This window comes from Acartia tonsa, chromosome 2 (assembly GCF_053477335.1).
Source record: "Acartia tonsa isolate MP-2025a chromosome 2, ASM5347733v1, whole genome shotgun sequence".
Classification (NCBI taxonomy): Eukaryota; Metazoa; Arthropoda; class Copepoda; order Calanoida; family Acartiidae; genus Acartia; species Acartia tonsa.
This window is the reverse complement of record NC_137261.1, coordinates 39,713,896-39,740,448: the sequence shown is the minus strand read 5'-3', so window position 1 is coordinate 39,740,448 and position 26,553 is coordinate 39,713,896. Positions and strand designations below refer to the sequence as shown.

At 33.3% G+C, this 26,553-nt stretch overlaps 5 protein-coding genes across 8 annotated transcripts in view; 2 read left to right on the top strand and 3 right to left on the bottom strand.

Annotated features, from left to right (window-relative positions):
* LOC145311806 (uncharacterized) overlaps positions 1–9,984 on the bottom strand; it is a 36,542-nt gene extending 26,558 nt beyond the window's left edge. For 3 of the 4 annotated variants that reach the window (XR_013876796.1, XR_013876797.1, XR_013876795.1), the window contains exons 1-4: positions 6,313–6,400; positions 5,231–5,293; positions 4,367–4,475; positions 3,275–3,361 (exon numbers count right to left, since the gene is read on the bottom strand). Coding sequence is in view for 1 of the 4 variants with exons in the window: in XM_080150795.1 (XP_080006921.1) it covers positions 3,275–3,361; positions 4,367–4,475; positions 5,231–5,293; positions 6,313–6,374; positions 7,103–7,172; positions 9,635–9,642 (399 nt within the window). In the remaining 3 variants the exon portion in view is untranslated. Of the gene's footprint in view, positions 1–3,274; positions 3,362–4,366; positions 4,476–5,230; positions 5,294–6,312; positions 6,401–7,102; positions 7,173–9,634 lie in introns of those variants that run through there. The other variant, XM_080150795.1, reaches the window with a different exon arrangement.
* Positions 9,985–16,367: 6,383 nt separating this feature from the next.
* LOC145312549 (histone H3) lies at positions 16,368–16,778 on the bottom strand. Its single transcript, XM_080151803.1, has one exon. It carries the CDS (start codon positions 16,776–16,778, stop codon positions 16,368–16,370), a length of 411 nt encoding a protein of 136 aa, XP_080007929.1.
* A 1,510-nt stretch (positions 16,779–18,288) lies between these two features.
* LOC145312799 (histone H4-like) lies at positions 18,289–18,915 on the top strand. The gene has a single exon (XM_080152035.1). The coding sequence runs from the start codon at positions 18,476–18,478 to the stop codon at positions 18,785–18,787; it is 312 nt and encodes a 103-aa protein (XP_080008161.1). The 5' UTR covers positions 18,289–18,475; the 3' UTR covers positions 18,788–18,915.
* Positions 18,916–21,177: 2,262 nt separating this feature from the next.
* On the bottom strand, positions 21,178–22,180 carry LOC145312798 (histone H2B-like). The gene has a single exon (XM_080152033.1). It carries the CDS (start codon positions 21,578–21,580, stop codon positions 21,206–21,208), a length of 375 nt encoding a protein of 124 aa, XP_080008159.1. The 5' UTR covers positions 21,581–22,180; the 3' UTR covers positions 21,178–21,205.
* Positions 22,181–23,850: 1,670 nt separating this feature from the next.
* Positions 23,851–24,450, top strand: LOC145311819 (histone H2A-like). Its single transcript, XM_080150811.1, has one exon. The coding sequence runs from the start codon at positions 24,010–24,012 to the stop codon at positions 24,385–24,387; it is 378 nt and encodes a 125-aa protein (XP_080006937.1). The 5' UTR covers positions 23,851–24,009; the 3' UTR covers positions 24,388–24,450.
* The last annotated feature ends 2,103 nt before the right edge of the window (positions 24,451–26,553 follow it).

Here is a 26,553-nt window from a genome sequence, read left to right as displayed (position 1 = left end):
GTTTTAAAATGTCTCCAAAACAATAAAAGTCAAACAAACAAACAAAAAGGATAAAATCAAAATTAATAGAAATAAGGAAAATGTTTTTGTTTGTGTATTATGGTCAGTTTTATCCTTTGTCCTTTTCTATTTAGCTTTTTTGGATTATACAACGTTTTTTTTACGTTTTAAAGAAAGTTAATTTTAGAGACTTGACAAAAAGGTTCTATGACTTTTTATTAATATTTATGTATTTTGTAAGGTTTTTCAAAACTTTATGGAAGACTAGCGGCTGCGCCTCTAGCAATATAGGCGAGGGAAGACTAATTAGCTTAAAACCGTCTAAAGACTAATGTATGAAAAAACAGCCTAAAACCATCCTAATTGCTATATACAGATTCCCTTAAAACTACAGCTCAATCGGTTAAGTGGTGAACGAGATCTCAAAGAAGAGGCAAATAAACCCTCCAACTTAATTTGTATATAAGATCTCGCTAACCGCCGAACCGATATGGTTTACCTAAACAGGGTAGCTTCTCATAGTTTCTGGAATTAGCTATTTTGGGGGAGGGTACCCTCACCGTCCAAGAAAAATTGCAAAAAAACAAAAAACATAACTAACCCGATTTAGCTGCGAAAAAAAATATTTTTGTTGAACAGCTGGTCTTAAAATAGATTGAAAAAAAAACATTCTAAGTACCCGTAGATGCGTCTAGGGACGTTGTCGCTAGTAATACAATAATGTATGACACACTCGAAAACGTGACCATACCAATCTTTAGGCTATGAGTTAGAAAATTATCTGGTTACATAATATAATACAATTTCTAGCTTCATTAATGATTATAAGTTTCATGTTTGTTTTATTGCATGAATTTTATTTATTATTTTGTAATAAATGACGAGCATTATAGAAATTATTTTAATGACCCGACAGATCAAAAATATGCGAAGCATTTTGTCAATATTTTCACCTTTTTCATCAAAAGATTTTATCCTAACGAGGGATCTAAAGAGATAAGACAATGGACGATAAATTGAAATACATATACAATAATAAACAAGATTAAAAGTATGTTAAAATCATTATTTGAAAAGTTTGTAACACACCAAGTATAATTCAATAAAAGCATTATAAATTTTTGTACCAACGATTAAGATAACTCGGTTATAAAACTTTGGCTACCAGTATAATATACATACTAATGTCTCGTCCCTCCCTGACTTCTATAGAAAACTTATCCCCTCTTCATGTTGTTATCATAAGTCCAAAGTACGAATTTATTTAGAATTTTAACATCACTTGAGTGCATTTAGAGTAAGATTAAAATGGGAAAGGGAGAATTTTTTACATTAAATTTTTCAATATTCAAAGTAAATAGATATAGTATAGAAACAATAATCTTTATCAAATGATGCTTTTCAAAGGATCTTTCCTCACCCTTAAAAAAAACTCCAAGTATGCCCTTCCTATATATCAATGCAATGATGTATGTTCTATGCAATGATGTATGTTCTCTGCAAATGGCCAAAAAGTACAATGTTATGTAAGAATGGGGAACAACAAAATCTAGGAAACGAAATAATTGGGTGTTCTGACAATGAAGGAAATACGATAAATATGCAAAAAATACAAATAGAATCCAAAGAAAGAGCACAATGGGCAATGAATTAACATTTCTAAAAATTCTTGTATGACAAATTCTGCCTTTAGTAAATAGTCAATATTAGGAGGAAAATGTTAGATATTAATGCACAAATTATATACCTAGCATAAAACCATCCCAATAGCTTCCCTAAAATACAAAAGTCGGATCAGTGGCTTGCGATCTCTTAACATACAAATGAAAACCCATACTGCTGACTTTATATAATACTAATGTGCTATTTAGGTATTTGTTTTGTAGGTTTATCTTGATACCCACTAGTGAGCTGGGTTGCATTTGATATTGCATAACTTTATACATTTTAAACTACTAAACTTTACACTAAATTAATTTTGCATTCAAGTTCAAGCGAAAAGAAAAATTTATAGAGAAAATGTACAGTTAAGCCAGGGCAAACACTTGATTTTGGTAGAGGGGAGGGGGGGAAGAAAAATGTTTAAAAATGTCATATCATCGTCCCTTCCTCCCCTTCTTATATAAATATATTTTCCTTCCTATGAATGTCTGTCCAATAAGATCTAGTAATCTGCCAGAAAAATATATGTGTCCACTATTTTCAAATAAGTTCAGCATTTGTGAAAGGCATTTTATCCTTTAAGGTAACTTTAAATCTTTTCACTTTGAAACAAAAAATTTTAGAAAGGGGGCTACATCCAACACCTTCTTTGGGCGAAGCCACTAGCCCAATAAAAAGTATTTTATTGAGACTATCCTTTTTTGAAAAACTTAGAAGAAAGCTTGTTTGTTTATATAATTCAATACTGAAGAATGAGTAATGATTAATGTTATATAAGAAAATTATTGAACACTCTTCATAGAGCATTCATTTATAAATGCACAACATCTTTATAAGTTTCCTTATTCCTCACTGACTGACTCTTACACTCCTTAAATCAGAAAACATCTCTAGTATTTGTCAAATATTTAATCATCTCTTTTGAATTGCAACCATTTTATATTATTTTATTCTGCTACTTTTTTCTAAGTTTGACAATATTTTGATTTAAGATTAATTTGCCTAACATTAAATATATACGAATTCTACAATCGACCGTTGTTAAAAAGCAGAAAGTAAAGGAAAAGAATTTTAAGAATGTAAAGAAATACGCAACACGCAATTATACCTAGTTGAATGACTAGGTACCTACCAATATGTAAATTAAGAAACAAAGAAAATAATTTTCAAGTGAAATAAAAAAGGGTTAGATATCTAATCTCAAACCAATGGGGAAATTAAAGTGATATTTTAGTGGTAAGATTATTAGCTCCTAATATTTTTTCTAGGTAAAAAAAAACGACCTATTTATTTGGGCAGTTTTTTGGCCTTCCTCACCAAATTGGACAATTTCTTATCAATCATTTTGGGCCTTTCTGGATTTGCCTTAATTAATAACCCCCCAAAATACTATATATCATTAATAAAAAATATATTCACATGGAGTAATTATCAGTAAAATGTATCAGGACAAATTGTAAATTCTATTATCCATGGGAGAACATAGTGTAAATTCTTTCAAGTAAAAAAAGTGCATAAAAACATTACACGTAGTAAATAAAACCTCATCTACTTGAGGATAGCCTAAAATATTCATTAAAATAAACAAAACCTGTTGTTCTAGAGATCTTACCTTGCACATGGCGATGATATTCTGATCCCTTACCCTTCCGAATGGCTCGGGGTCCTCTTCGAATGTGAAATAAGTTGTTCCCCACTCCTGAAATATTACAAGATTAGTTTGCATGAAAACTGATGCATTTGTTATATGAAAAAAATAGCTACTGTACTTTTGTTTACAGGCAAACCAACCTTAACCTTCTAGAAATTATTTTCTGAACGAACAGACGGACCCAAGTAGCTTGCAATACAGTTAAGAATACGTCAATTATCAGGGATCCAAGGAGATATTCTAAATATTTTGACCCATAAACCTTTCTGGAGAGCACTGTTTATGAGGTCCAACGGGACATACAAATGACGATTCCATTAAGGCATTAAAAAAAATTTAAATTTGTAAAAGAAATAAAACTTATTTGCTTTACCGACGCTTTTTAAAGTTTAAAGTAAGCTATTATCTAGGTATCTAAAAGAGCTGTTTGGTTATGTTTTAAAACTTTGATAAAGCTAGGCTTAAAGGCCTTAATAGAACAAGCAAGCTGTTTTTTTTTATCAAGATAAAAAGAAATAGATTTGCATTATTGTTACCTATATACTTTTATCATAAACTGATGGAGATATTGGAATTTACTTTTCAATAGCTATAAGATTTTTTCCTTTTTCCTTCTAACATTCTACTTATTATCCTTATACTAAAGTATTTTTTACTTTTTCTTTTAAAATCTAAAATAAGAAATTGGGTTATTAAATTCGACTCTCTCCTCCTCAAGTGCCCCTAGAGGCCTCTAGGGGCGTAGCCGCTAGTGAACCATAAGGTAATACCAAATAGAATATACCTAACCTAGGTGCGGTACTTCAACAATACAGAAAAAGATTCTAAAGGTTTTGCTAACTAAACCTAATGTGGCGTTTTAAACACAACATTTTAGGTTTAGTCCTTTTCGCGACATCGTTTCGTCGCATTTACACAGTAGCTTTTCTCCTATTTCTAGCCGCTGTTGTGGGCTCTAACCCTGCGAAAATACGACGAAACGATACGAAACTTCAGAGGCGATGTCACGAAAGGGACTATACTTAACATTTCTAACACTATGAAATAAGTTACCCTGAAAAGAGTGGGTAGTACATCAGCTGGTTGTCCGCGTACAACAAAGAGACGAGAGTTGAGCTTTCTCAGACTGGAGTCCAGATCCTCCAAGCATTGCAGCAGAAACCTTCAAAATAGAAAAAGGTTTTCAAACTAATTAAGAACGACATTCGATGCGCCGTGTACAAGATGGGAAAATATTTATCTTTTAGTCTCAGTCCAATTACATCACATTAAACTTTAAAATTGTAATTTTTCAACGAATGAGAGGTCGTGTTAATAAAATTTCGGGGATCAGTATCAGTCAAATTTTGCCCTCCTTTGCTGGATGTATATTCTCAAAATCTAGCCATATGACAGGGGACTTTATAAAGCAAAAACAGGTTTTATTTCACCAAAAATAAAACCTCATGATAAAAATAATGATATAATTTATCATACATATTAATATTGGCTTTTTGGCATTTTTTTTGATATTATGAGTATGACAGGGACAAAATTGTCGTCAATTTAGGTTGCTAACATGGACATCACTTATTGGTTAGTTCGTTCATCCAATAGTAGGGGAAGATATGGGGTAAAGTGGGTGGATGGGAGAGGATAGGATTTTGGGAGTGGATGGAAGGTATCGTTAATCTAGCCAGCTATAAGTTTCACTTTATTGAGTACATGATAAGATAATACGGTGTAAGATCCAAGTAATAAAAAATCCATTTTAATATGCAGTTGCAGTTCTGCTGTAGTATAAAGTCAATAGTGACCATCACACCTTTGGATAGGGTTCTCCTTAACAGAGAAGCTTCTTGTAGGTTCCGGTATATATCTATTTTCGGGCTGGGTACCCCCACCCCCCAAAGAGAAATCGCCCTTAAAATAATTTACCTCCATTTGTTTGTTCCAACATTTGATGATCCAGCAAACCAAGGATCCAGAATAAATATGCATCTAAATAAAAATATTTAATTTGTTATGGAAGTATTTAAAGAGATTGAATATTTTACATGTTTATGGTGAAATAAGCTCAATTATGAAGACATTTAAAAGAAATATAAGTCTTGGACGTAAAGCTTTTAGTAAGGGGTTCAGTGGTTGACTATGTTAATTGATTGATTAGCCAGTGTTTGGTGCTAGGTCGTTATGAAGTAGGTTGTGACACTTTTGTATAACCACTATAGCCAGTTGGTAAGATATTTCTCAAGAGCTTCTCAGTATTACCTCACCCCCGCCGAGTATGGCAGGTGTCCCAAATTAAGCCACCGAATTACGCCATCCATGATGAAACTTAGGGACAAAATTGTACTGATATTATGTACGGGATAATTAGGTATCCAAACCACCCAATAATCTTCCTTCTTACACAACCATGGTAAAGTTGCGTGAATGTATTGCGAATGAGAAATTCGAGTCAACACACGGAGACTTGAACTCGAAACTGAGGGTAGATGGTTTCTATCTAACCTTAAAGCATTACAAAAATGTTATGAATTGCCCATACTTTATATGTTATTCATCAAAAATATTTCTATCACAGAAAAAACTTCTTGGGAAAAAATGACGAAGCCTTGTAATATTTTTTCATCATATCGAATTATAGAAAGGTTTTGAAAATTTGTAAAATTCAACCTATAGAAGTCTAGTTTTTCTTTTCTTCTTAAATAATTACAAGAAACATTAAAGGAGGCACATACTGTAAAAGGGGCATGCCTTGACCAATAAACTGGCGCAACTCATTATTATGCAGAGTAATGAATTCCAGAAAAAGGTCTTGCAATCAAGGGGTGGCTTGTCTGCAGTGGTTGGGATGATAGTGCCTTGGAAACTATGAAAAGGTTTCTAATACCCTGGTCCTGCGTTGTTATCAACCGTCTCAAGAGGTATTAATCAGTTTTACGTGCTATTGATTCCACCAACCTACCAATACTAATTGTTGTAATGTAGCTACGCTTGCAAATAATATGACTAACCTCCATGTTTCACACCTCTTGATAGCCCTGAGAAGAGCTGGATTATCACTTAGACGAAGTCCCTTCCTGTAGTGTACAGGCACCAGTTAGTTTACATAAAAAAACTACATTTTTTTTGTAGAAAATGTGTCAGTTTTTTACTTATTTTCATTGAAGGGATAGTCCAAAAATCACAAGTGTTAAAAGCAAATATTAGGTCATTTCTAAAAAGACAATGAGTTTGTCTTACATGTTCAAAATTACCCATCTAATTTAGCGGGAAAAGGTCCCAAAAAATATACCTTGAGGTTTTTGGCGGCATTTAAATTAAGCCCTTTTTAGTTTAAGCTGTACTAGCAGCTATGCCCCCGGTACTCTAGGGGCTCTGTATTCTAGGGACAGGGAGGAAAAATATGTAAATCATTAAACAATCTCAGGATCTAGGTATATAAAAGATTGTAGGTAGATTAATTTAAAGTTTAAATAAAATGAAATACTAATTTTTTTCATTTTCAATTAATTTTAATATTTGCTAGGTAGTTAGTTTGAATTAAAATATCAAATAATAATATAATGTTCTAAGTGTAGTGTAGGTAGGTATTAGAATAAAGAGATTTTTCAAAAAGACATTAATCTAAGAATAAAATGAAAACATTTTATTAATAATTTTTGAATTAAACCGATTCTGTAGAAATTGTCCACAGAAACGAAATGATCTTTTTTGTGGCAATTTTTGTCTTATTCAAGCAATAACATTACAAAAAATTAGACTTTAGATTCGGAACTTAAACTATCTGGCTCGAACTGGCGCCTCCCTGAACCAATGCACTGAATGTTTCCTCTTCTTTGAGCTTCCCTTCCTACTCATTCTATATTCCAACCTGCACGAGGAGGTTCCTAGTTTAACACATCCATTTATTAAGAAATCAACAGCAATATTTATAATGCTTGTATTAAACAGATTTTATGAAAAATATTAATATGTCATCTTCAGGGGTGTTTTTATGCACAAGATTCATTTTTTCCCCGGCTGCAAAATATTTTATCCCCCACTCTATTTTTTTCCCTAAGGAGGGGTAAAAAATCAAGAATAGTTATTTCTTTCGTCGTATTATAAACGGCTTTCCGCGGATATAGAATGTACAATTATAAGATTAAAACTAGTTTTTTTACCCCCGCGGCACCGTAACTTAGACTGTTACCTTTTCTCAAATGAAAAATCAAACATCACACAAATGCTATAGAGTTCTAAAGTCACTTAGTGTCAAATTATCACAGAACATTTGTATATGAATTAATTGTAATCGTGTACTGTTAACTGTACACATTTACATGTACTGGGAATACGCGTGAATGCCGCGTAAGAATATTGTCAAAACAGAGTTGCCACTTTGAAACTTTTGAATATTTTCATAAATATTTCAATATTTTTTTACATGTGGTTTCGTCCTCCTTTCTTAGACTTTGGAATATATATATATTTTTTAAATTCACCCCCCCCCCCCCAAAAAAAAAAAATATTTAAATGTTTTTTTAAATCCTAATGTTACAGATTCCTTCTTTATAATATTCAAATGAAGATAAATTTTAGAAAATAATATAAAAATAAAATTACAAATAAAAAATAGCTTGGACGTCATTGCCTCTATGTTATAAAGATTACCCCCAAAGTTTTAATTTACAATTTCCACCCCCTCCCCCCCCCCATAAAAAAATGAAAAAGCTTGGATGTCCATGTATTACTCTGTTTTAAGAGCACTTTAACTTATTTCTAAAGCACAAATTAAAACTTTAAATATGACTGTGTAAATCCATGACTGACCATAAGATATCAAGCTATACTACGTGCGGTAGTGGTTAGTACCGTCTTACCCGTAATTTCAGCCTTCCTTCTTAGCTCAAAGCAATGGATTGGTTTCTACTTTAGGCTTGCTTATCTCAGTTATACTTGGGTCCAACTAGGACATTGATTTTACTTGTTTAGCCTTAAAGTTTTACAAAATTGTCTGATTAAGTAAGAACAAGCAAAATTTTTTGGGGGGATAAACAGTTTTCGGCGGCAACAGCAGTTTTGCAGCCATTTCTTCACAATTTCAATACTTTTTGTAGGGAGTTGGGGTCAAAAACGAAAGTGTACAAAACAGGGTGTAGGAAGGTATATCAATCCCCTGGCAAATTTCGATATGAAAATTTGATATAAGGGGTGGTTTCAATAAAATTTCTTCACAGTTCAACATTTTACCATATTAGAGCAACTTCCATGCCAAGTTTTAGTGTTCTATTCATGTTTTAAAGTCTTGAAGAACACATACCTTATGGAAAATAATTACATAAATGACCCCCTTTTTTAAAAAGTGTTAAGATAGATGGTTTTAGTTATCAGAATGAAAAGAAATTGCTAGGGTATATTTAAAAATGTATTTTCTTTTAAATATTTTCAAAATAATGAGTGTAAAAGCTCTATTTTAAAGATTATCAGACTTTAAAATTCTTAAACTTTAGTCGTCATTTTTGAGAAATTTTATGTATAAAGCAGTTAATTTAAGAATTAATATAAATAAATAAACTAGTTTTCTTTATCTTAAGCTATAATTTAACTTCAAAAATTGTTTTTTTACATGTAAAAAATCACTATAAACTTTGGGAAAATATATCGACAAAATGTGGCAACCCTGATTTTTATTGGATAAATTTCTTACATAGCAGAAATCCAATTAGTAGTGATTTAACTCGCCGTGGCGGTGCTAGACATAGTTTTTTCGTATGGATGAGAACCGGTTCCTATCCACCGGATTCGAATGAATACGGGAAATATTTTTGAAACTCTTTATTTCATTCACTTTCGTTATTAACTCCACATATTTATATGTTTTTTTCCCCAAGAAGAAATGTTTTCATTAGGTGCTCTTTATTTTTTCATTATTTTACCACCCCACCCTCCTTTAGCAGGGAATCCCGTGCAGAATATACACCCCTGATCATCCCACCCACTCCTTATTGTTAGGTTAGGGGTTGAATAATAGGACACCTGCTATATTCAATATTCATGCCAGGGGGAAAATGAATAAGCTCCTTGGATCGTCAGTCTATCGGTCATGCTTAATGCTATTGATATTATTATTAAGTCTTCGTAATTTATTATTATTTATCATACCTATTCTTTCCTTTTTTTATACTCCAGCTCTTTTTTATGACCACTTAACATATATTCTTTAACTTACTTTGTCTCATCATAATAATTTTTAGTTTTCGCTACTTATGGATGTTGTTTTCTTTATTTTTTTTCTTTTGTAAAATTCGATTTCTTAATTTTTGTGGAATGAGTTAAAGTAGGAAAGCCAACCTAACCATGGGTCATTCTTACACACACAGCCCAGCGGGGTCGTTAAGTTTAGGTTCTTGATTGGCTTCTTCAAATCACAATTTAACACTTGAAATTACATTTTCACCTTTACGTTAAAAGCTACAGTGTTAAGCTTATCACAAATTTAAAGGTATTTTATCACTTTAAAAAAAAGTAATATTTTTTACATTATTTTCACTTTCAAAATATTTTTGTTTAAAACTGGTTTTAATCACCGACACTTGATTCAAATAAGAACATAAATGACTGTTTCAACACTGGGCTAGGTTTCAAACCTACAACTTTTTATATTTATTATATAAGTAGGTATAAATTGTATAATAATTCACATATCTGAAACAAATAAATAATATTATTTGTAATTTAATACAGCTCTATAAGAGATTTTAGGGAATAAGACAATGTAAATAAAATTTATGTACAACCCCAAATTTATTATTTTTAAAAAGTACTCTTTCTGTAGAATAACAATGTTGATGGTGAAGTTTGATTGGAATTTTATGAATAATTTTGTACCAACCTTACAAGAATCATGATAGTCCCCAAAGTTTTCATTCCAACAAATTAAAGAACGTGTTAATTAATGCTTCATTATTAATTACAGCCCAATGTCCTCTCCCTCCAGGGTTGATAAATAATAAAAAATTTCAAGAAAAATGTTGAGATTTTAATAAAAAAAAAGACTTTATTAAGGCAAAAAGTACATATTGTTAATCCATGGGCTCCGAACCTGATATCCACTTGAAAAATGCATGAGGAAAAATCACAATATATACGTTTTATATATATAACAATTTCAAATCTTTAATTCATAATTTCATTTATGTTTTTCAATAATCACTAAAACATTTCAGCTGATATTCATGAAGAAATCACTAAAATTCTTAACTTTACTTGTAAAAATTATAAAACATTGTAATCAGATGGTTATATTCACGATAGTTTGAAAGTTACGTAAGCGTAATTCCTAGGCCACCACTGCTTGTACGTAAATATGCCTTAATATTACTTGTTTTCTTTACACAGAGTTGAAAATCGCCATTTTGAGTCAACTATTTTGTTACAGTGGGCCCTTCACCCACCTCCACTTTACTCAGTCAGAGGTAGGGAGGAGAGAGAGTGAGAGGAAAGGAGGGAGATAGCGATTTAAGTGGTGAGAGAGGGCCGGGGGAAGGATAGGATAATAAATAAAGGGAGGACACTTACATAACATCGGAATACAAATAGGAGAAGTCGATTTTCTTTAAATTTAGAAAATAGCTAATATGGTGAGAGCATGACACTTTTTAAAAAATTTACAACAGTGTGACTTTGAATAATAGTTGCTTTTCCGGAAGAAACATATCAATGATAGCTTAAATGTGGCTCAATCAACATTGCAAGATTTTCTAAGCTTTTTTCTTCATTTCTATTTTTTTTTTTGGGGGGGGGGAGGGGGTAGCTGCACCCTGTACATTTTTGTGTGAAATGCCAAACATTTGCCTATGTAAAATAACAAGAGCATTGAACATATTGCAAAGCACCATTTTTTTTTTGGGGGGGGGGGAGGAGGATCACTACAGCTTGTAATGAGAAAAGACTGAGCTTGTGAATGTGAAGGTAATTTTTTTCATAAAAAAAAAACTGAAAAGGATGCCAATAGTACTTCAAAGGGGTAAACTCAAATATATTTCTAAAAATTAGGGAGTTATCTTAAGCACACTAAAATTCGTTTGGTTATGTAGGGTGGGGGGGTAGATATACCACACTTTTCTGGGATCTTGCCAGATCAAGTATCAACTATGGGGAATACTAAAGGATGACTCCATGCAAAATTTGAGCCGGATCCGGCCAAAACCGGCCGGGATTTTTATAAAAAACCGTTTTTTTCCGGATTTTAACCATTTTTTCAACTCTAGGGGTCATATCCAGTGTTGAGGAATTCAGATAATACCTTAAAGCAAAAATCATCATTGGGGCGTTCCCAGGAGGGGGCTTGATTTACAGATACCCCCTAAAAACCGGAAAAAAACGTTTTTTTTTTATAAAAATCCCAGCCGGTTTTGGCCGGATCCGGCTCAAATTTTGCATGGAGTCATCCTTTGGTATTCCCCACAGTTGATACTTGATCTGGCAAGATCCCAGAAAAGTGTGGTATATCTAGGGGGGGGGGGGGGGGTAGGATATAAAAAGATTGGATACACTTGATTCAGTAAAGAGATGCACAAGTTCAAAATAATGGCTTTCAGTGGCTTAACAGCTAAACTCAGGGGTTAAGTTTGTGCATCATAATTGTGGACAATTGTGTGAGTAAAGAATTTCATTTTCTTACCTCTCCCACAAAAAAAAATTTCTTTGGAGCTACAGATCTGATTGGGACTATTTCACTTACAGGGATATAGGGATAGTCCCATGGATATAGATCTAATTAGGACTTTTGTTGCCTCACTTACAGGGATATAGGGATAGTTTCATGGATATAGATCTGATTAGGACAAGTGTTGTCTCACTTACAGGGATATAGGGATAGTTCCATGGATATAGATCTGATTAGGACTATTGTTTTCTCACTTACAGGGATATAGGAATAGTTCCATGGATAAGATCTTATTAGGACTAATGTTTTCTCACTTACAGGGATATAGGGATAGTTAAATGGATATAGATATGATTATGACTAGAGTTGTCTCACTTACAGGGATGTAGGGATAGTTCCATGGATATAGATATGATTATGACAAGAGTTGTCTCACTTACAGTGATATAGGGATATTTCCATGGATATATATAAATCTGATTAGTACTAATGTTGTCTCACTTACAGGGATATAGGGATAGTTCCATTGATATAGATCTAATTAGGACAATTGTTGTCTCTCTTACAGGGATATAGGGATAGTTACATGGATATAGATCTGATTAGGACTATTGTTATCTCACTTGCAAAGATATAGGGATAGTTCCATGGATATAGATCTGATTAGTACTATTGTTGTCTCTCTTAGGAACTATCCCTATATCCCTGTAAGAGAGACTAAGATAGTACTAATCAGATCTATATCCATGGAACTAACTTACAGGGATATAGGGATAGTTCCATGGTTATAGATCTGATTATGACTAGGCTCGTCTCACTTACAGGGATAAAGGGATAGTTCCATGGTTATAGATCTGATTATGACTTGTCTCACTTACAGGGACATATGAATAGTTCCATGGATATAGAAAGGCAAGGTCTAAACCCTTCGAATTTGATTTGTGTGGAGACCTTTGATTTACATTATTTTCTTAGGGAGAGAGAGACAAACCCCATAAAAAAAGAACTAAATATAGTAGAGAAACATCCGCCTTCTTATGTTGGCAAGGCTTCTAGTATAAATAGATAAGAATATCCCTCTAGAATAAAAAAAATTAATTTTAAACAAAATTTTCTCCAAGAAAACTTTTATCAACCTTCCCTATCGCAACAAAGGTGGAGTAGCGTAGAAAAAAGGAGAATAATTCTCTGGAAAAGGGAAGAATAAGAGAATTATAAAGGGAGTGGAGACTGTCTTGATTTGAGAGGTTTTGTTGAATAACTAGTCTCACGTTGCTCGATCTAGTCTCACGTTGAATCCAGCATGGCATACCACGGAGACAGACACACACACAGACACTCAACTTTGCAACACTCACACACGTACTCCTGTAAGGTGACAGTACACAATCAAACTACCCACAGCTGTAAACTTACTGTAATTCTCTTAAAATCAAACAGCCACATTGAGAGCACAATTCAAACTAATCTAAAAAATTAAATTAATGGTATTAAATTCATCTCCCTTTTTAGAACTTATTTCACACTTTAAAAGTTTGAAAAAAAGGTATGAACAATTAAGTTGTTGAAAAAATACGTTTTTGTTCATATTTTTTAGAAAAATGTATAAGATAAAATACTATAGAAAGTACCTATGACGTAATAATTTAATGTGTTCAAGTATATACAGAATAGCAAAACTTTAAGATTGACAAGGATTACAATTGACAACATCAATAAGTAGCGAAGCTCATAAATGTAAAACATTGTAAATTTGTAATAGTGCAATGAACATCGAATGACGTAGTGAATTATTGGTCAGATATTTGTTCATTGTTTAGCAAAATTAAGACATATACTTATCTTGTATAAAGGCTGAGAAAATATCAGGGCATTACAGATAGACTGACGTACCAAGAAAATTTCAGAGTATGTATATCAGAAAAAAATATGATACAATTTTTAAGAAAAAAAAGGTATTGTTTGTTTTAGAAGCAAAGCTTTCCTATAATTAGGATAGGTCCGTCCGTAACAAATGGCTCTAATCGATGATTTGGTCATGTACCATTAATTTTAAATTTTACATGATGATTAGATTAGTTATGATTTAGAAAGCGTAGCAACTCTATAATCATTAAAAGAGTACGTTCATTTTAAACATACTGAAACTGACATTTAAGTTTTTAAGTTTGTTCGAATACATTTTTTATGTATTTTTCTACAGTTCTGCATCATACATAAGGGAGGGGGGGGGGGGGGGTTAATGCAACCATCTCGTAATCAGTGAGCAAATGGCACTTAGAATTCGAATTTTGATCTGAAATTTTGCATGAGTAATCCTTGGTAGGTCTATTTTCCCTAATTCGAACAAAAAGTTGAAAAAGTAACGGCTAAACCGTTTAGCAGTATTTTGGCTATTTTTAGTGCAAATCTGACATAAATTATATAGGAATCAACTTTTTGAAACATATTTTTGCTTTAAATCATGTGAAATGGTACCAAAAAAAAATTTTTAAATTTCTAGTGCCAGCAACTAGTGGTTAGAACCGTTTGAAAACGTTTTGGAGCAGCAAAGAGTATTATGTAGAGATAGGTTTCGTGATGGATTTGCATTAAAAATAGTTTATAAATGGCTGAGCCGCCAGCCGTTACTTTTCCAACTTTTTGTTCAATTTAGGGAAAATAGACCTACCAAGGATTATTCATGCAAAATTTCAGATGGAAATTTGATTTCTAAGTGCCATTTGCTCACTGATTACGAAATCGTTGCATTAACCCCCCCCCCCCCTTAATAATTATACAGTGTGTTTTTTTTTATGAGAACTTTTTTGAAAGCAATTTTACCCCACTTAAAGTTATCAGAATTTAATGATTAATGGCTTATTTTCTTCGTTTTTTAAGGCAATTAATAGAACACCAAAAAAATATTTCAGTTTTTATCTAAAAAGTACAGTAAAATTTAAAATTCAAAACTTAGGTGTCAACGTCTAAAAATGGTTTTAGCGCATTTTTCTTATGCTCAAATATTCAACCTTTTGCAAGAATGGCTGCTAAACACTTGAAAGTTGAAATATAGAGCTAAAAATGTATACAGATACTATTAGGGACATGTACTAGAACATATCAAAGTTTGAAGGTCATATCTCAACCAGGGAGGGAGTACAGGCCCCCCAAAGTCGACTACAGAAAATCCAATTTTTTTTCTTTCAAAGGGTAGAAGATTTAGGCATAAGAAAAATGCGCTAAAACCATCTTTATATGTTGACACCTAAGTTTTGGATTTTAGATTTTACTGTACGTACTTTTTAGATAAAAACTGAAATATTTTTTTGGTGTTCCAAAAACTTTGAAAATGATTTATACCTCAATGATTTTGCCTCACTTAAATTATTCTAATATCACATGGGGTCTCTCTAAAAGTAAAGATATTGATAAAATAAGAAAACACCAAAAAAGGGCAATAAGGAATATTGTAGGTGCTAATTATAATGCACACACTGAAATTTTGTTTGGACAATCTAAAATCTTAAAATTTGATGATTTGGTAAATTTAAACATTTTAAATTTTTTAAGTAAATTTTTTCATAAGAAACTCCCAGAAAGCTTTGATAACATGTTTAAAGTTCTTTCTTCTCAGAGATCAAAAAAGTTACTGATAAGTATACCTAAAACAAAACATCTTGAATATTTTCCAGCAGTGTCATTTCCAAAACTTTGGAATAACTTGAGAAATGAAATAAGGCTTTCAGACTCTGTAAAGAAATCATTGTCCATGATTAAAAAAGATTATTTTTTAAATTATAAATCATTTCATTGCAACAAAAGAAAATGCTTTTCCTGTAAGAAATAAAATCTGTACCAATGTCTGTAACTGTAAATAGTTATTTAGTCAACCCACTTAATTATTGATCTATTAAAATTGTGTAATTATCTTTATATAATAAATAATTTTTGTAATTCTCGCTATAAATAAAATAATAAATGAAATCAATTAAAGGGGTAAATTTACGGCCTACTCCAAGGCTTAATTACTCCTTGCTGTGCAATTTTTAAAATATGATTTTATATGTATATTTAATAATTTAAATGTATTGCATTAGTTAATAAATTCTATTCTATTCTATTCTGTTAATTGCCTTAAAAAACGAAGAAAATAAGCCATTAATCATTAAATTCTGATAACTATAAGTGGGGTAAAATTGCTTTCAAAAAAGTTCACATAAAAAAAACACACTGTATTTAATTTATAATTGTAAGTTCCGACAATTTACCAATGTCAATTTTCGTTTGTCATAAAATCAGCTGCGCATTTACGAATACTGCAATACTTGATATTGTGTAACAAAAAGTATTAATATAGAAAAGTCTCAATTTGTAATAATTCGTTGGCTCTGTATAGAGCCGTTTGTTTCCGGGCAGTAATCAATATCAGTAAGCTTAAGCACGTTCTCCACGGATTCTCCTGGCGAGCTGGATGTCCTTGGGCATGATGGTAACTCTCTTGGCGTGGATGGCGCACAGGTTGGTGTCCTCAAAGAGACCAACCAGGTAGGCCTCGCTAGCCTCCTGCAGAGCCATGACGGCGCTGGACTGGAATCTGAGATCAGTCTTGAAGTCCTGGGCAATTTCCCTGACCAGACGCTGGAAGGGAAGCTTGCGGATCAGAAGCTCAGTAGATTTCTGGTAACGTCTGATCTCACGGAGAGCAACGGTACCGGGCCTGTATCTGTGAGGCTTCTTAACTCCACCGGTGGCAGGGGCGGATTTCCTGGCAGCCTTGGTGGCCAGCTGTTTGCGGGGAGCTTTTCCACCGGTAGATTTGCGGGCAGTTTGCTTGGTACGAGCCATTTTGATAGATGAATAATCAACTAAATTAGGTTTGTCTAAAGTTCAATATTTATAATCCTGTAAACATAAGCTTTTAGTCCTGCTGAAATATTTTGTATTTTGATATGTATCAATACGACAGTATAAAGTTAACATGAAGGACAGATGGAAAATAGAAAGGGGGTAGTTTGAAAATTTGTGCTTGGGTTGGGGTAGAGGGGTATTTAGTGGAGTAGAGTGGGGGGGGTGGGGTAAAGGGGCTTTTCAAGGAGGGGTTGAAAACCTAATCCTATTAGGGAGGATTTAATGTTTGGGGGGAATATTAGGAGTTAGGAAAATTTAAATTTCTACCCGTCAAATACAAAGTTCAAGGAACTACAAAATTTACTAACCGAAAAACAAAGCATTTGGCGGTTAAAAACTGAAAACAAGTTCAAAATCCAAAACTTAAGGATATTTGGTGGATATTAATATTTTCTATCAAAACTAAGTATGAAATATGCTTATAAAAAACTGCAATAAAGATTAGTTTTATTTCTCATTGCAAAGTTAAATTAAAATTAAAGTTTCGTTAGAAAATACAGAATCCAAATTATTAGGTTTTAAAGTTTTGCTTAAATTGTGACTTAGGCTAATATCACAATATTATGAGACAAAAAAAATTAGTTTTGTACAAACTTTAATGTAAATTCGAAGAAAACAAATTTATAATAAAATTGCATAGATATTGAATTTGAAATTTTCAATGAAAAAAATCTTTTATGATTTTTTTAAAATAAATGTTTTCTATTCACATGTTTGTTAGTGTAAAATTAAAAATTTAATCATTTTTTGGTCAGTATACCTATAGAAAACAGTCATTAGAAAAACATATTGGAATAATAAAATATAATAAAAATTTCCACCAATTAAAGTCAGTCTGTTCATCCATAAATTATAGCATTTATCGTTAATTTATGCAAGTTAGAATCTTCCTGTAGATTTTAAACTTTCATAGTGATTCCTATTACAGTTATTTACGATGTAGAAAGCAAAACTACTTTATAATCTTTCTTAGAAATTTGGTACGCCTTTTTAAATTTGTTAATATTTTACCTTTTATTTGAAAATACCTAAATGCATGCTATTTATATTGGTTATTTCTAGGACTATCATAATGTTGAAATCGAAACATCCCTATACAATTATATACAACAATAATATGCATTTTGCCAACTTTGAAAAAAAATTAAAAATTTACTTATAGAATTTTATGTTAAGATTTTATAATAATAGCTAGTGAAAATATCAAAGCGCTATCACCCTATTTTGGTAAATGTCCGTTTTTCAAACTATCATGATTTGATGAGCTTAGATGTCACCTATTTTTAAGTTAAAAAAATAATCAGCAGAATGTAAAGTTTCACTCCAATTTCCATTGTACTTAAACTTTAAACATTTTGAAATTTTTTGTTATATCCAACTAAGCCCACGCTGTGCAAACTCCCCCCCGGGCCCCCCCCCCCCTCTGTGTATCAATGTATCCCCTAATTCCTTTCATATTACCCCAAACCTACCCCTAAAAACATTCCCAATATAAACATCTGCTCCTAGTGAGGTTCAAACTGAAGCTGAAAATTCTGACCAATAGAAATAGAGATATTGTTTGGTGGCTACAGTATATAAACTGCAATGTTACAAACTTAGTTCAGTTTCATTTTTGAAATACAACTATCAAGATGACCGGCAGAGGCAAAGGTGGAAAGGGATTGGGCAAAGGAGGAGCCAAGAGACATAGGAAGGTGTTGAGAGATAACATCCAGGGTATTACTAAGCCCGCTATCAGGCGTTTGGCTCGTCGTGGAGGAGTCAAGCGTATCTCTGGTCTGATCTACGAGGAGACCCGTGGTGTTCTTAAGGTTTTCCTTGAGAATATTATCAGAGATGCTGTCACCTACACTGAACACGCCAAGAGGAAGACTGTCACCGCTATGGATGTTGTCTATGCCCTCAAGAGGCAAGGCCGCACCCTGTACGGATTCGGAGGTTAAACTCTTTCTACAATTCTTACCTGCTTATTGGAAACCAAACGGTTCTTTATAGAACCAACCATATATTTCTATTTGAGATGGATTATTTAAACTAATTCTTACAAATCACTATTGTAACTGTATTATGGTATATACAATATCTAATGTTCCCAAAACTAATGTTCTTAAATTTTCTCAAGTAGATGTGTTTTAATTACTTTTAAATGCTAAAGGTATGACTAGGTTAAATACAAATTTACTAAAGAATATATTATAGATACTGCCATACATAGAAAATTGCTGCAAAGAAAAACTGAAAATTATTGCTTGAAATTTTGATCAGATAAAAAATTACTAGCACATTGTTTTAAAGGTCCTCAGATAAATTAAAAGAAGTAAAGGACATGGACAACAAAGATTTTCTATAAAGATTCAAAACCAAACAAACGAACATACAGTTACACTGCATTCGACAATAACATGAAGTCTGTTAACAAATAATTCTGATAGTATAAAATTATGCATAATAAAACCTTTTTAAGGATAGACAGACATCAGGAAAACAAAGTTGACCAGATCCATAAAAGCGAAGCTCTGATACGGTAGGACAAACGAAAATTAACACTTGTAGAGTGTCAGAACATAAATGTTGAATCAAAATTGTAAGTAAATTTGGATAATGTTTAAGGACATACGTTTAAGGACTTGATTATAGAGATGCTTCGCTTATAACAATTTACTTTGTTGTCCTAGGAATCAGTGTTAAAAATCAGATGAAAATTTGTTAATGTTGTTAAAACAGTTAAAAATCAACATGTTTAAAATGGCCGTTAAGGTAACGAGTTGCTTTCTAAATCATACCTAATTACTAGGAATCACCATGCAAAGTTTGAAATCGATAGAACAATACTAACATGCGTAAGTTAACGAAAAAAAGCTATCCGTTCCAGACCGACCCTAATTATAGAAAAGCTTCGCTTTTAAAATAAACTATTAAGCATTGTCACAAGAAACATTAATCTCGGTACAATAAATCACAAAAAAATATAATGAACTTTTAAAGCATTACAGACAGACCGACAGAGAAAATGAATGTTTGGCCCACTTAGAGGCATTTTTAGGGTTTTTTTAAAAACTGTTAATTGTCAGGAATTTGAAAAGCTTTCAACTGCTGTATTAGGCATCTCAATTAGGAATTTGTATAGCATCACAGCAAGGAAACCATGAAAATCTAGAAACTAATATGCAAATCTAAATGAAACTTGTTTAAAATATGTATAATGTGAACTTATTACATACCTGAAAATATAAGCAGTTCCTCAAATAGGATTTGATAAAATTACACAAAATTTGAGTATCCCCCCCCCCCCCCCCCCCCGACACTGGACAGCGAAAACTCTGGCCGCAGCGCTCGGCCCCCTTGCCTGCCTAGCCGCAGCGCTCAGCTAACTAGCCTAAACCCTAACCTAAAATAGTTATCGCTGTTGGGGGTGGGGGGGAGGGGCTCAAATTATTAAAATTGAAAATTTCTAAGAGAACGTCATCTATAATTAACTAATATGCGTTTGGAAAAAATTCTCAAAACAAGGTGTATTTTGTCACAAAACTATGAATTTGACAGCCTAATTGAATTTTGTAGGTTGTGAAAATGACAATAAAACTGTGTTTATGACGGTGGTAACCTTGTTGCTTTTACAGTGGTTAAACAAATATTGCAGATTATTCACCTAACAATCAAATATTATACGAAAACCCACTTTTTGTAAAAAAAAAAAACCCACTGACAGTACTTTATTTCTCAAGGATGAAGGAATTTGATTGGTGATACAAAACTATTATTTGTAACAATTAATATAAGGATGAAGGAATTAGACAGAGGGATGTTCGGTAATAATTCATCTTATTAATTTATGTTTCTAAGTTTAGAATATATCTATAATACAAAGTTAAGATCTCAGCAACCGCTGAACTGGTTGGGCTCCACTCTTCAGGGAATATATCTACTGGTCCTGTGGTGGTTTTAATCTATTTTCTTGGGGGGTGGGACACTCCCCAAAATGTAAATGTAAAATGTAAGATTGTTTTAAGGCAGTTACTTAACATAAATTGGCAGCACCAGAAATGATTTTTTATAAATTACCTCATGGGGCAAAGCCGATAGTATACATACATACCAATAGCACATCGTTGTATTTCTGAGTCCACATAACTAAGTACAGACTAAATCGAATAATACTGATTTCATTTGTTATTTAGAAGGTCTTTGTTAGAAAAAACTGCAGATTCAGAAATTATCTTAAAGCATTCAAGATTCATGTAAGTATCAAAAAAATTCTTTTTATTTACAATCATCCTTTTTTATATGGTGAATATCTCATTATGTTAAATATGGTTGGTCCTCTAGAGGACCGTTTGTTTCCTTTGGGCAGATAGATCAGTTTACTTGGAGCTGGTGTACTTGGTGACAGCCTTGGTTCCCTCAGAGACGGCGTGCTTGGCCAACTCTCCGGGAAGGAGAAGCCTGACAGCAGTCTGGATCTCCCTGGAGGTGATGGTGGACCTCTTGTTGTAGTGAGCCAGACGGGAAGCCTCAGCAGCAATACGCTCAAAGATGTCATTAACAAAAGAGTTCATGATGCTCATGGCCTTGCTGGAGACACCAGTGTCGGGGTGCACCTGCTTCAACACCTTGTAGATGTAGATAGCATAGGACTCCTTCCTTCTCAGCTTCTTCTTCTTCTTGTCTCCCTTAGCAATGGCCTTCTGGGCCTTGCCAGACTTCTTGGCAGCCTTTCCTGAAACCTTAGGGGGCATGGTGATTTAGATATCAAACGAATCTGCAATTTCCAAAATTCTCCTTGTTTAAATACCTCCTCTGTGTTGAATCACTTCACTGTGTGGTTCCCGCCTGTTTTTTTCTCAATGTTGTAGACAAGGCAGGTGACTTATATCACAAACAGAAGGGGGGAGAGGAGTATTAGGTGTATGGTGTCGTGACGAGCCGGTCCATGTGAAGGATTACGGTGAGCAATAAGCCGTTGAAGCACTCTATCTTCTAGTGCGCAAAGCATGTACACTGTACAGGCACGACTAAAAAGGAAGGGAACTCTATCCGTTGAGCGAGAACAAATTTTTTTTATAAAACACTATGATTATTATTTACTGTTATGATTATCTATTGAACTCAAACTAAAAATAATATTCCTCTTTAATTTTTAACGAGCGGCAACAAAAAGGATTTTCTTAGGGAAGGATATTTGTTTTATTTGGGGGGGCGATTGTTCCACTCCCCAAGAAAGTTAAACTACCACAGGACCAATAGATAAATTTCCTAAAGTTCAGCAGTTACCGAGATCTAAAGGTTCAGACAGACATGAGGCTAAATTGTATTATAGATAGACTTTTACATTTACAATTTGAAAAAAAAACATTTCTTTATATACCGAAATTTATTTAATTAAATACCTATGAACTAAAATAAATAAGTTAATAAAATTAAGATAAAAAAATTTGTTCTCACTCTTCCTGCGATATTAAGCCAATACTTTTCTATTGGTTAATTTTGGTCCCTTTAAATTTGAAATAGCTTGGCTTGCTGATTAGGGGATATTGGATTAAAGGGATAAGTAAATAAGAATTCGAAGTATTTTTAGGTATATTCATGATACTCTCTTGATCAGTCCTTCAAATGATTTCCCTTAAGCTCCCATGCACTGCCTCAATATTATTTTAAGGGGATGTCATTTTTTAGGTGCGCTTCACGCATCACACCACTTCTAAAAAAAAACCTATTTCTTAAACTATCCTTTTATAATAGAAGTCTTAAACAGAAATAAATAAGCATTAGTCAATAATTATCGTAAAAATTCTGTAGATATAGATCACCTTTTTGAATTGACTTTTACAATCCTATTTACGTATTCCTTTATCTTTGGATATAATCCCCCCAACTGTCATGGCTGTTTGAAAATTTATGAATTGTTTGGTTGTTGTTGTTCAAATTCCGCGCCTAAATTTTAAACAACGGAATTTACCGGCTAACAAGATTTTCTGAAAAAAAGATAAGAATTTTTATAAATTAAACACAATAAACATTTTTTTTACTGACAGGTAACTTTAAAAATCCTTACCAGGGATTACTTTATTAGTTAGGTATAAGCTGCGAGGCCTAAGACGATAAGAAATAATGAATAAGCATGATATCTCTAAAATAAGTCATAAAATAGTAGGTTTTATATAATGTTAGGCATCCTGTGTCTAACTTAATATTGAATTCACGAGTTTAATGATTTTGTTGTTTGTTCTTCTTTATATTAGATTATCATCATGACTATGTATAATCTGTAATTTCAGTTCTATTGTATGTTAAGAATTAAAATAAGAATTTTGTTTCCTAGGATTTGTCAAACTTAAGCAAAAATATTGCCAAAAGGTTGCATTGTCAATTTGTAGATTTGCTTCAAAGTCAAAATTCAAAAAAGAAAAAGATATATAATTTATGATTTGTCAATCTTAATTATACTGTTTGATAAATATCTAAAAATATGACTCATGACGTTGAATATCAGTGTTTTGAAATTACAGATTCCTTCTTCAAATATGTCTTTTTTCATTTATCATCTCTATTGATTCAATTTTTACTTGATCTGAAAAAAAATATTAGGCATTTCATTTCTAAACATTTTAAAAACATATTTGCATCTTCAAATATCTTAAGAACACATTTAAAGGAGATGTATATAAAAGTTAGAAGAAGTTATTATGATAAAAAAACTCCTGTTTATAAAGTAATTTTTACAAAAAGAGCCAGAGGAAAAATCAGAATAGTTTAGGGGTAAGGAGGAGGGAGTATTACTATATCTTTGATTTAATTTAAAAGGAAAATGACAAAATAAGTTCTAGAATATTCATAAAAATGTAGCAAAAGTAAAAAAAAAACGTTGAAAATTTGTCCGTTGAGGGCAGGTGAAAGTGTTTACTAAGGAGATTACCAGTGCAAGGGGGGTGGGGGTGGGGAGTATAACAACTCTGAAGCACGCTGGTGGGAGGAAAATGGACGTGCATATGGATTAGGGGGAGGGGGGGGGGGGTGAGCTGAAAAATGGGGAATAAAGGCAATTTTACTGTAATTAGAGAAGGAAATTTTCGTATAAACAGAGATAAGATCCTCAGATGTGTATAAATAAGGCACATTTCAGCACAATTGTCAAGTTTGAAATTTTCCAAACACCAATTTATTCATCATGTCTGGCCGTGGCAAAGGAGGTAAAGTTAAGGGAAAGGCAAAGAGCAGGTCTAGCCGTGCTGGTCTCCAGTTCCCCGTTGGACGTATCCATCGTCTGCTCCGCAAGGGAAACTATGCCGAGCGTGTTGGAGCTGGTGCCCCAGTCTACATGGCTGCTGTCATGGAATACTTGGCTGCTGAGGTCCTTGAGTTGGCTGGAAATGCCGCCAGAGACAACAAGAAGACCAGAATCATCCCCAGACATCTGCAGCTCGCCATCCGTAACGACGAGGAATTGAACAAGCTGTTGAGCGGTGTCACCATTGCCCAGGGTGGTGTCCTTCCCAACATCCAGGCTGTTCTTCTCCCCAAGAAGTCTGAGAAGACCAAGGCTTAAGAAGTTGACCCAAATCTGCTACTCTCGCTTACCTGAAAACGCTCTCTTTATAGAGAGCCAAAATTTACAACATATGAGAAAATTTACAACCTAACCCAATATGCCCAGGCTGGCCACAAATAAGCTATTTCCGCTAATTCCACTATTTTTGCATGCTATGCATACTATTCCAAAAAAATATGCTATTTCCACTATTGTCCAAAAATGCATACTATTTCCACTATTTTCCAAAAACTGCATACCTACTATTTTCTCCACTATTTATTTGAATGGCAGATGCTACTTTGAAAATACGGCAAATTCGCTACTTTGTTTTCAATTTTTTTAGAAATGTTTCCAGAAGAAAGTAGTTCTTCAGTTCAGATTGTTGTACCTATTTTGAAAGTTATTGGTATTTCCACATTCAATGTAAAGATATCTTCTTTAAAATTTTAATAGCATTGAGGAGTACTTAAATGATCCTATAGGTAAATTAAATGAGGTTTATGACTCTTAACTAATATAAATCCTCTGTTTTTATATCCTTTTTCACATAACAATTTTAAACGGCTGTAATTTTGAAGCTAGAAGACCAATTTTTTTAGAAAATATTTTTGTGTGTGTAAATTTTATGTTAGGAATCTCAAAACATAAATTTCAGCAGCGGAAGCTGTACTTGGCAGCTGCCAGCCGGGGCTCGGCAGGAAAACGACGGTGGATAATTATGAAATTTTAATAGCTAATGTGGACATGTTGGAAAAGCTTAAGTTTAAAATTTAAAGTAAAAAATTTCGGTCATAGGATCCTTTTAAACATTTCTGGAAACCTGGAGGATCAGGACGTGCAGGATCAAACCTGGAACCTTAAATTGTTGCCTATATATGTACATATATATGATACTTTAGTATTTTGGTAACATAAAATGCTTTCTTAAACTTAAATATTTTTACTCTTTACCTGGATGATCCTGCCAGGTTTGCTGGCTTCCTGTGCCCGCTAGGAATGAGATATTCATAAAATTCTTACTCTCACTTAAGTGTCATACCCAAACCCATTATTAAAGTCACTCGGTGCATATTAGATCAAGGGGGGGGGGGGAGTGGTTCTCGGGAACCAAAACTATGAACCTTGCAGATTTTTTGGACTTAAGCTTTTATGGGTAAATTAACATTTAGTTAGATGTCACCCCACTTCCACTCCCCCGCGGGGGTTAAAAAAAGCCTTTAAATGAACCTAACCTTAACTATCTCATAAACCATTTGATCATGAGAGCAGATTTTTTTGGACTTAAGCTATCAGAGGTATGATATATAGTTTAAGCAAGAAGCAACTACCCAGCCATCACACCCTAGCCCTCCGAGACTCAATAAAACCCTAAAATTTGATCTAACCTCAGTTTTCTCTAAAACCACTTAATAAACCGTGCAGATATTTTGGACTTAGGCTTTTATTAGTGCAGACTAAATTTAAGTTTAAAAGTCATTCTCCCCCCCCCTTAGCCCTCCGGGGCTCAATAAAACCCTAAGATGAACCTTACCTTAATTATCCCTAAACCATTTAATCATAAAAGCAGATTTTTTTTCAATTTAAGTTATCAGAGGCATGAGTAATAATTTTAGCAAGAAGCAACACCTTAGCCCCAATCCCCTTAGCACTCTGGGACTTTATGAAACCCTAAAAATTGACCAAACCTTAGTTTTCTCTTGGATCACATTTGAACCGTGCAGATATTTTGAACTTAAACAATGTGTGTAAGATAACTTTTAAGTTTAGGAGTCATTCCCCCCCCCCCCCTAGCCTCCAGCCTTCTAGGGCTTTATAAAACCCTAGAAATGACCTGGAATCCCTTAATTTACCATGCAGATATTTTGGCTTTCATTGGTATCAACCAACTTTTAGTCTAGAAGTCAATCTGATGCCCCCCCCCCCTAGCCCTCCGTGGCTCCTTAACCCTAAAGACCTTAAGATTAACCTAACCCTAGTTAGGTATCTCCTAAACCATTCGATCATCAGAGCATTTTTTTTTTTGGACTAAAGCTGTCAGAGGCATGAGCTATAGTGTATCAAGAATCAACACCTGAAGACCCCCTTCCTCCTCTGTCTGCATTTTAAGGCATTAAGTTGTTTTAAATGCACATTATTGTGTTTAAAATGCATGCTATTTTATTTTAAATGCATGCTATTTCA

What these genes read in the sequence shown, in the direction of transcription:
- LOC145312798 (XM_080152033.1), bottom strand. Translation starts at nt 21,580, where the DNA reads ATGCCCCCTAAGGTTTCAGGAAAGGCTGCCAAGAAGTCTGGCAAGGCC.
- LOC145312549 (XM_080151803.1), bottom strand. Translation starts at nt 16,778, where the DNA reads ATGGCTCGTACCAAGCAAACTGCCCGCAAATCTACCGGTGGAAAAGCT.
- LOC145312799 (XM_080152035.1), top strand. Translation starts at nt 18,476, where the DNA reads ATGACCGGCAGAGGCAAAGGTGGAAAGGGATTGGGCAAAGGAGGAGCC.
- LOC145311819 (XM_080150811.1), top strand. Translation starts at nt 24,010, where the DNA reads ATGTCTGGCCGTGGCAAAGGAGGTAAAGTTAAGGGAAAGGCAAAGAGC.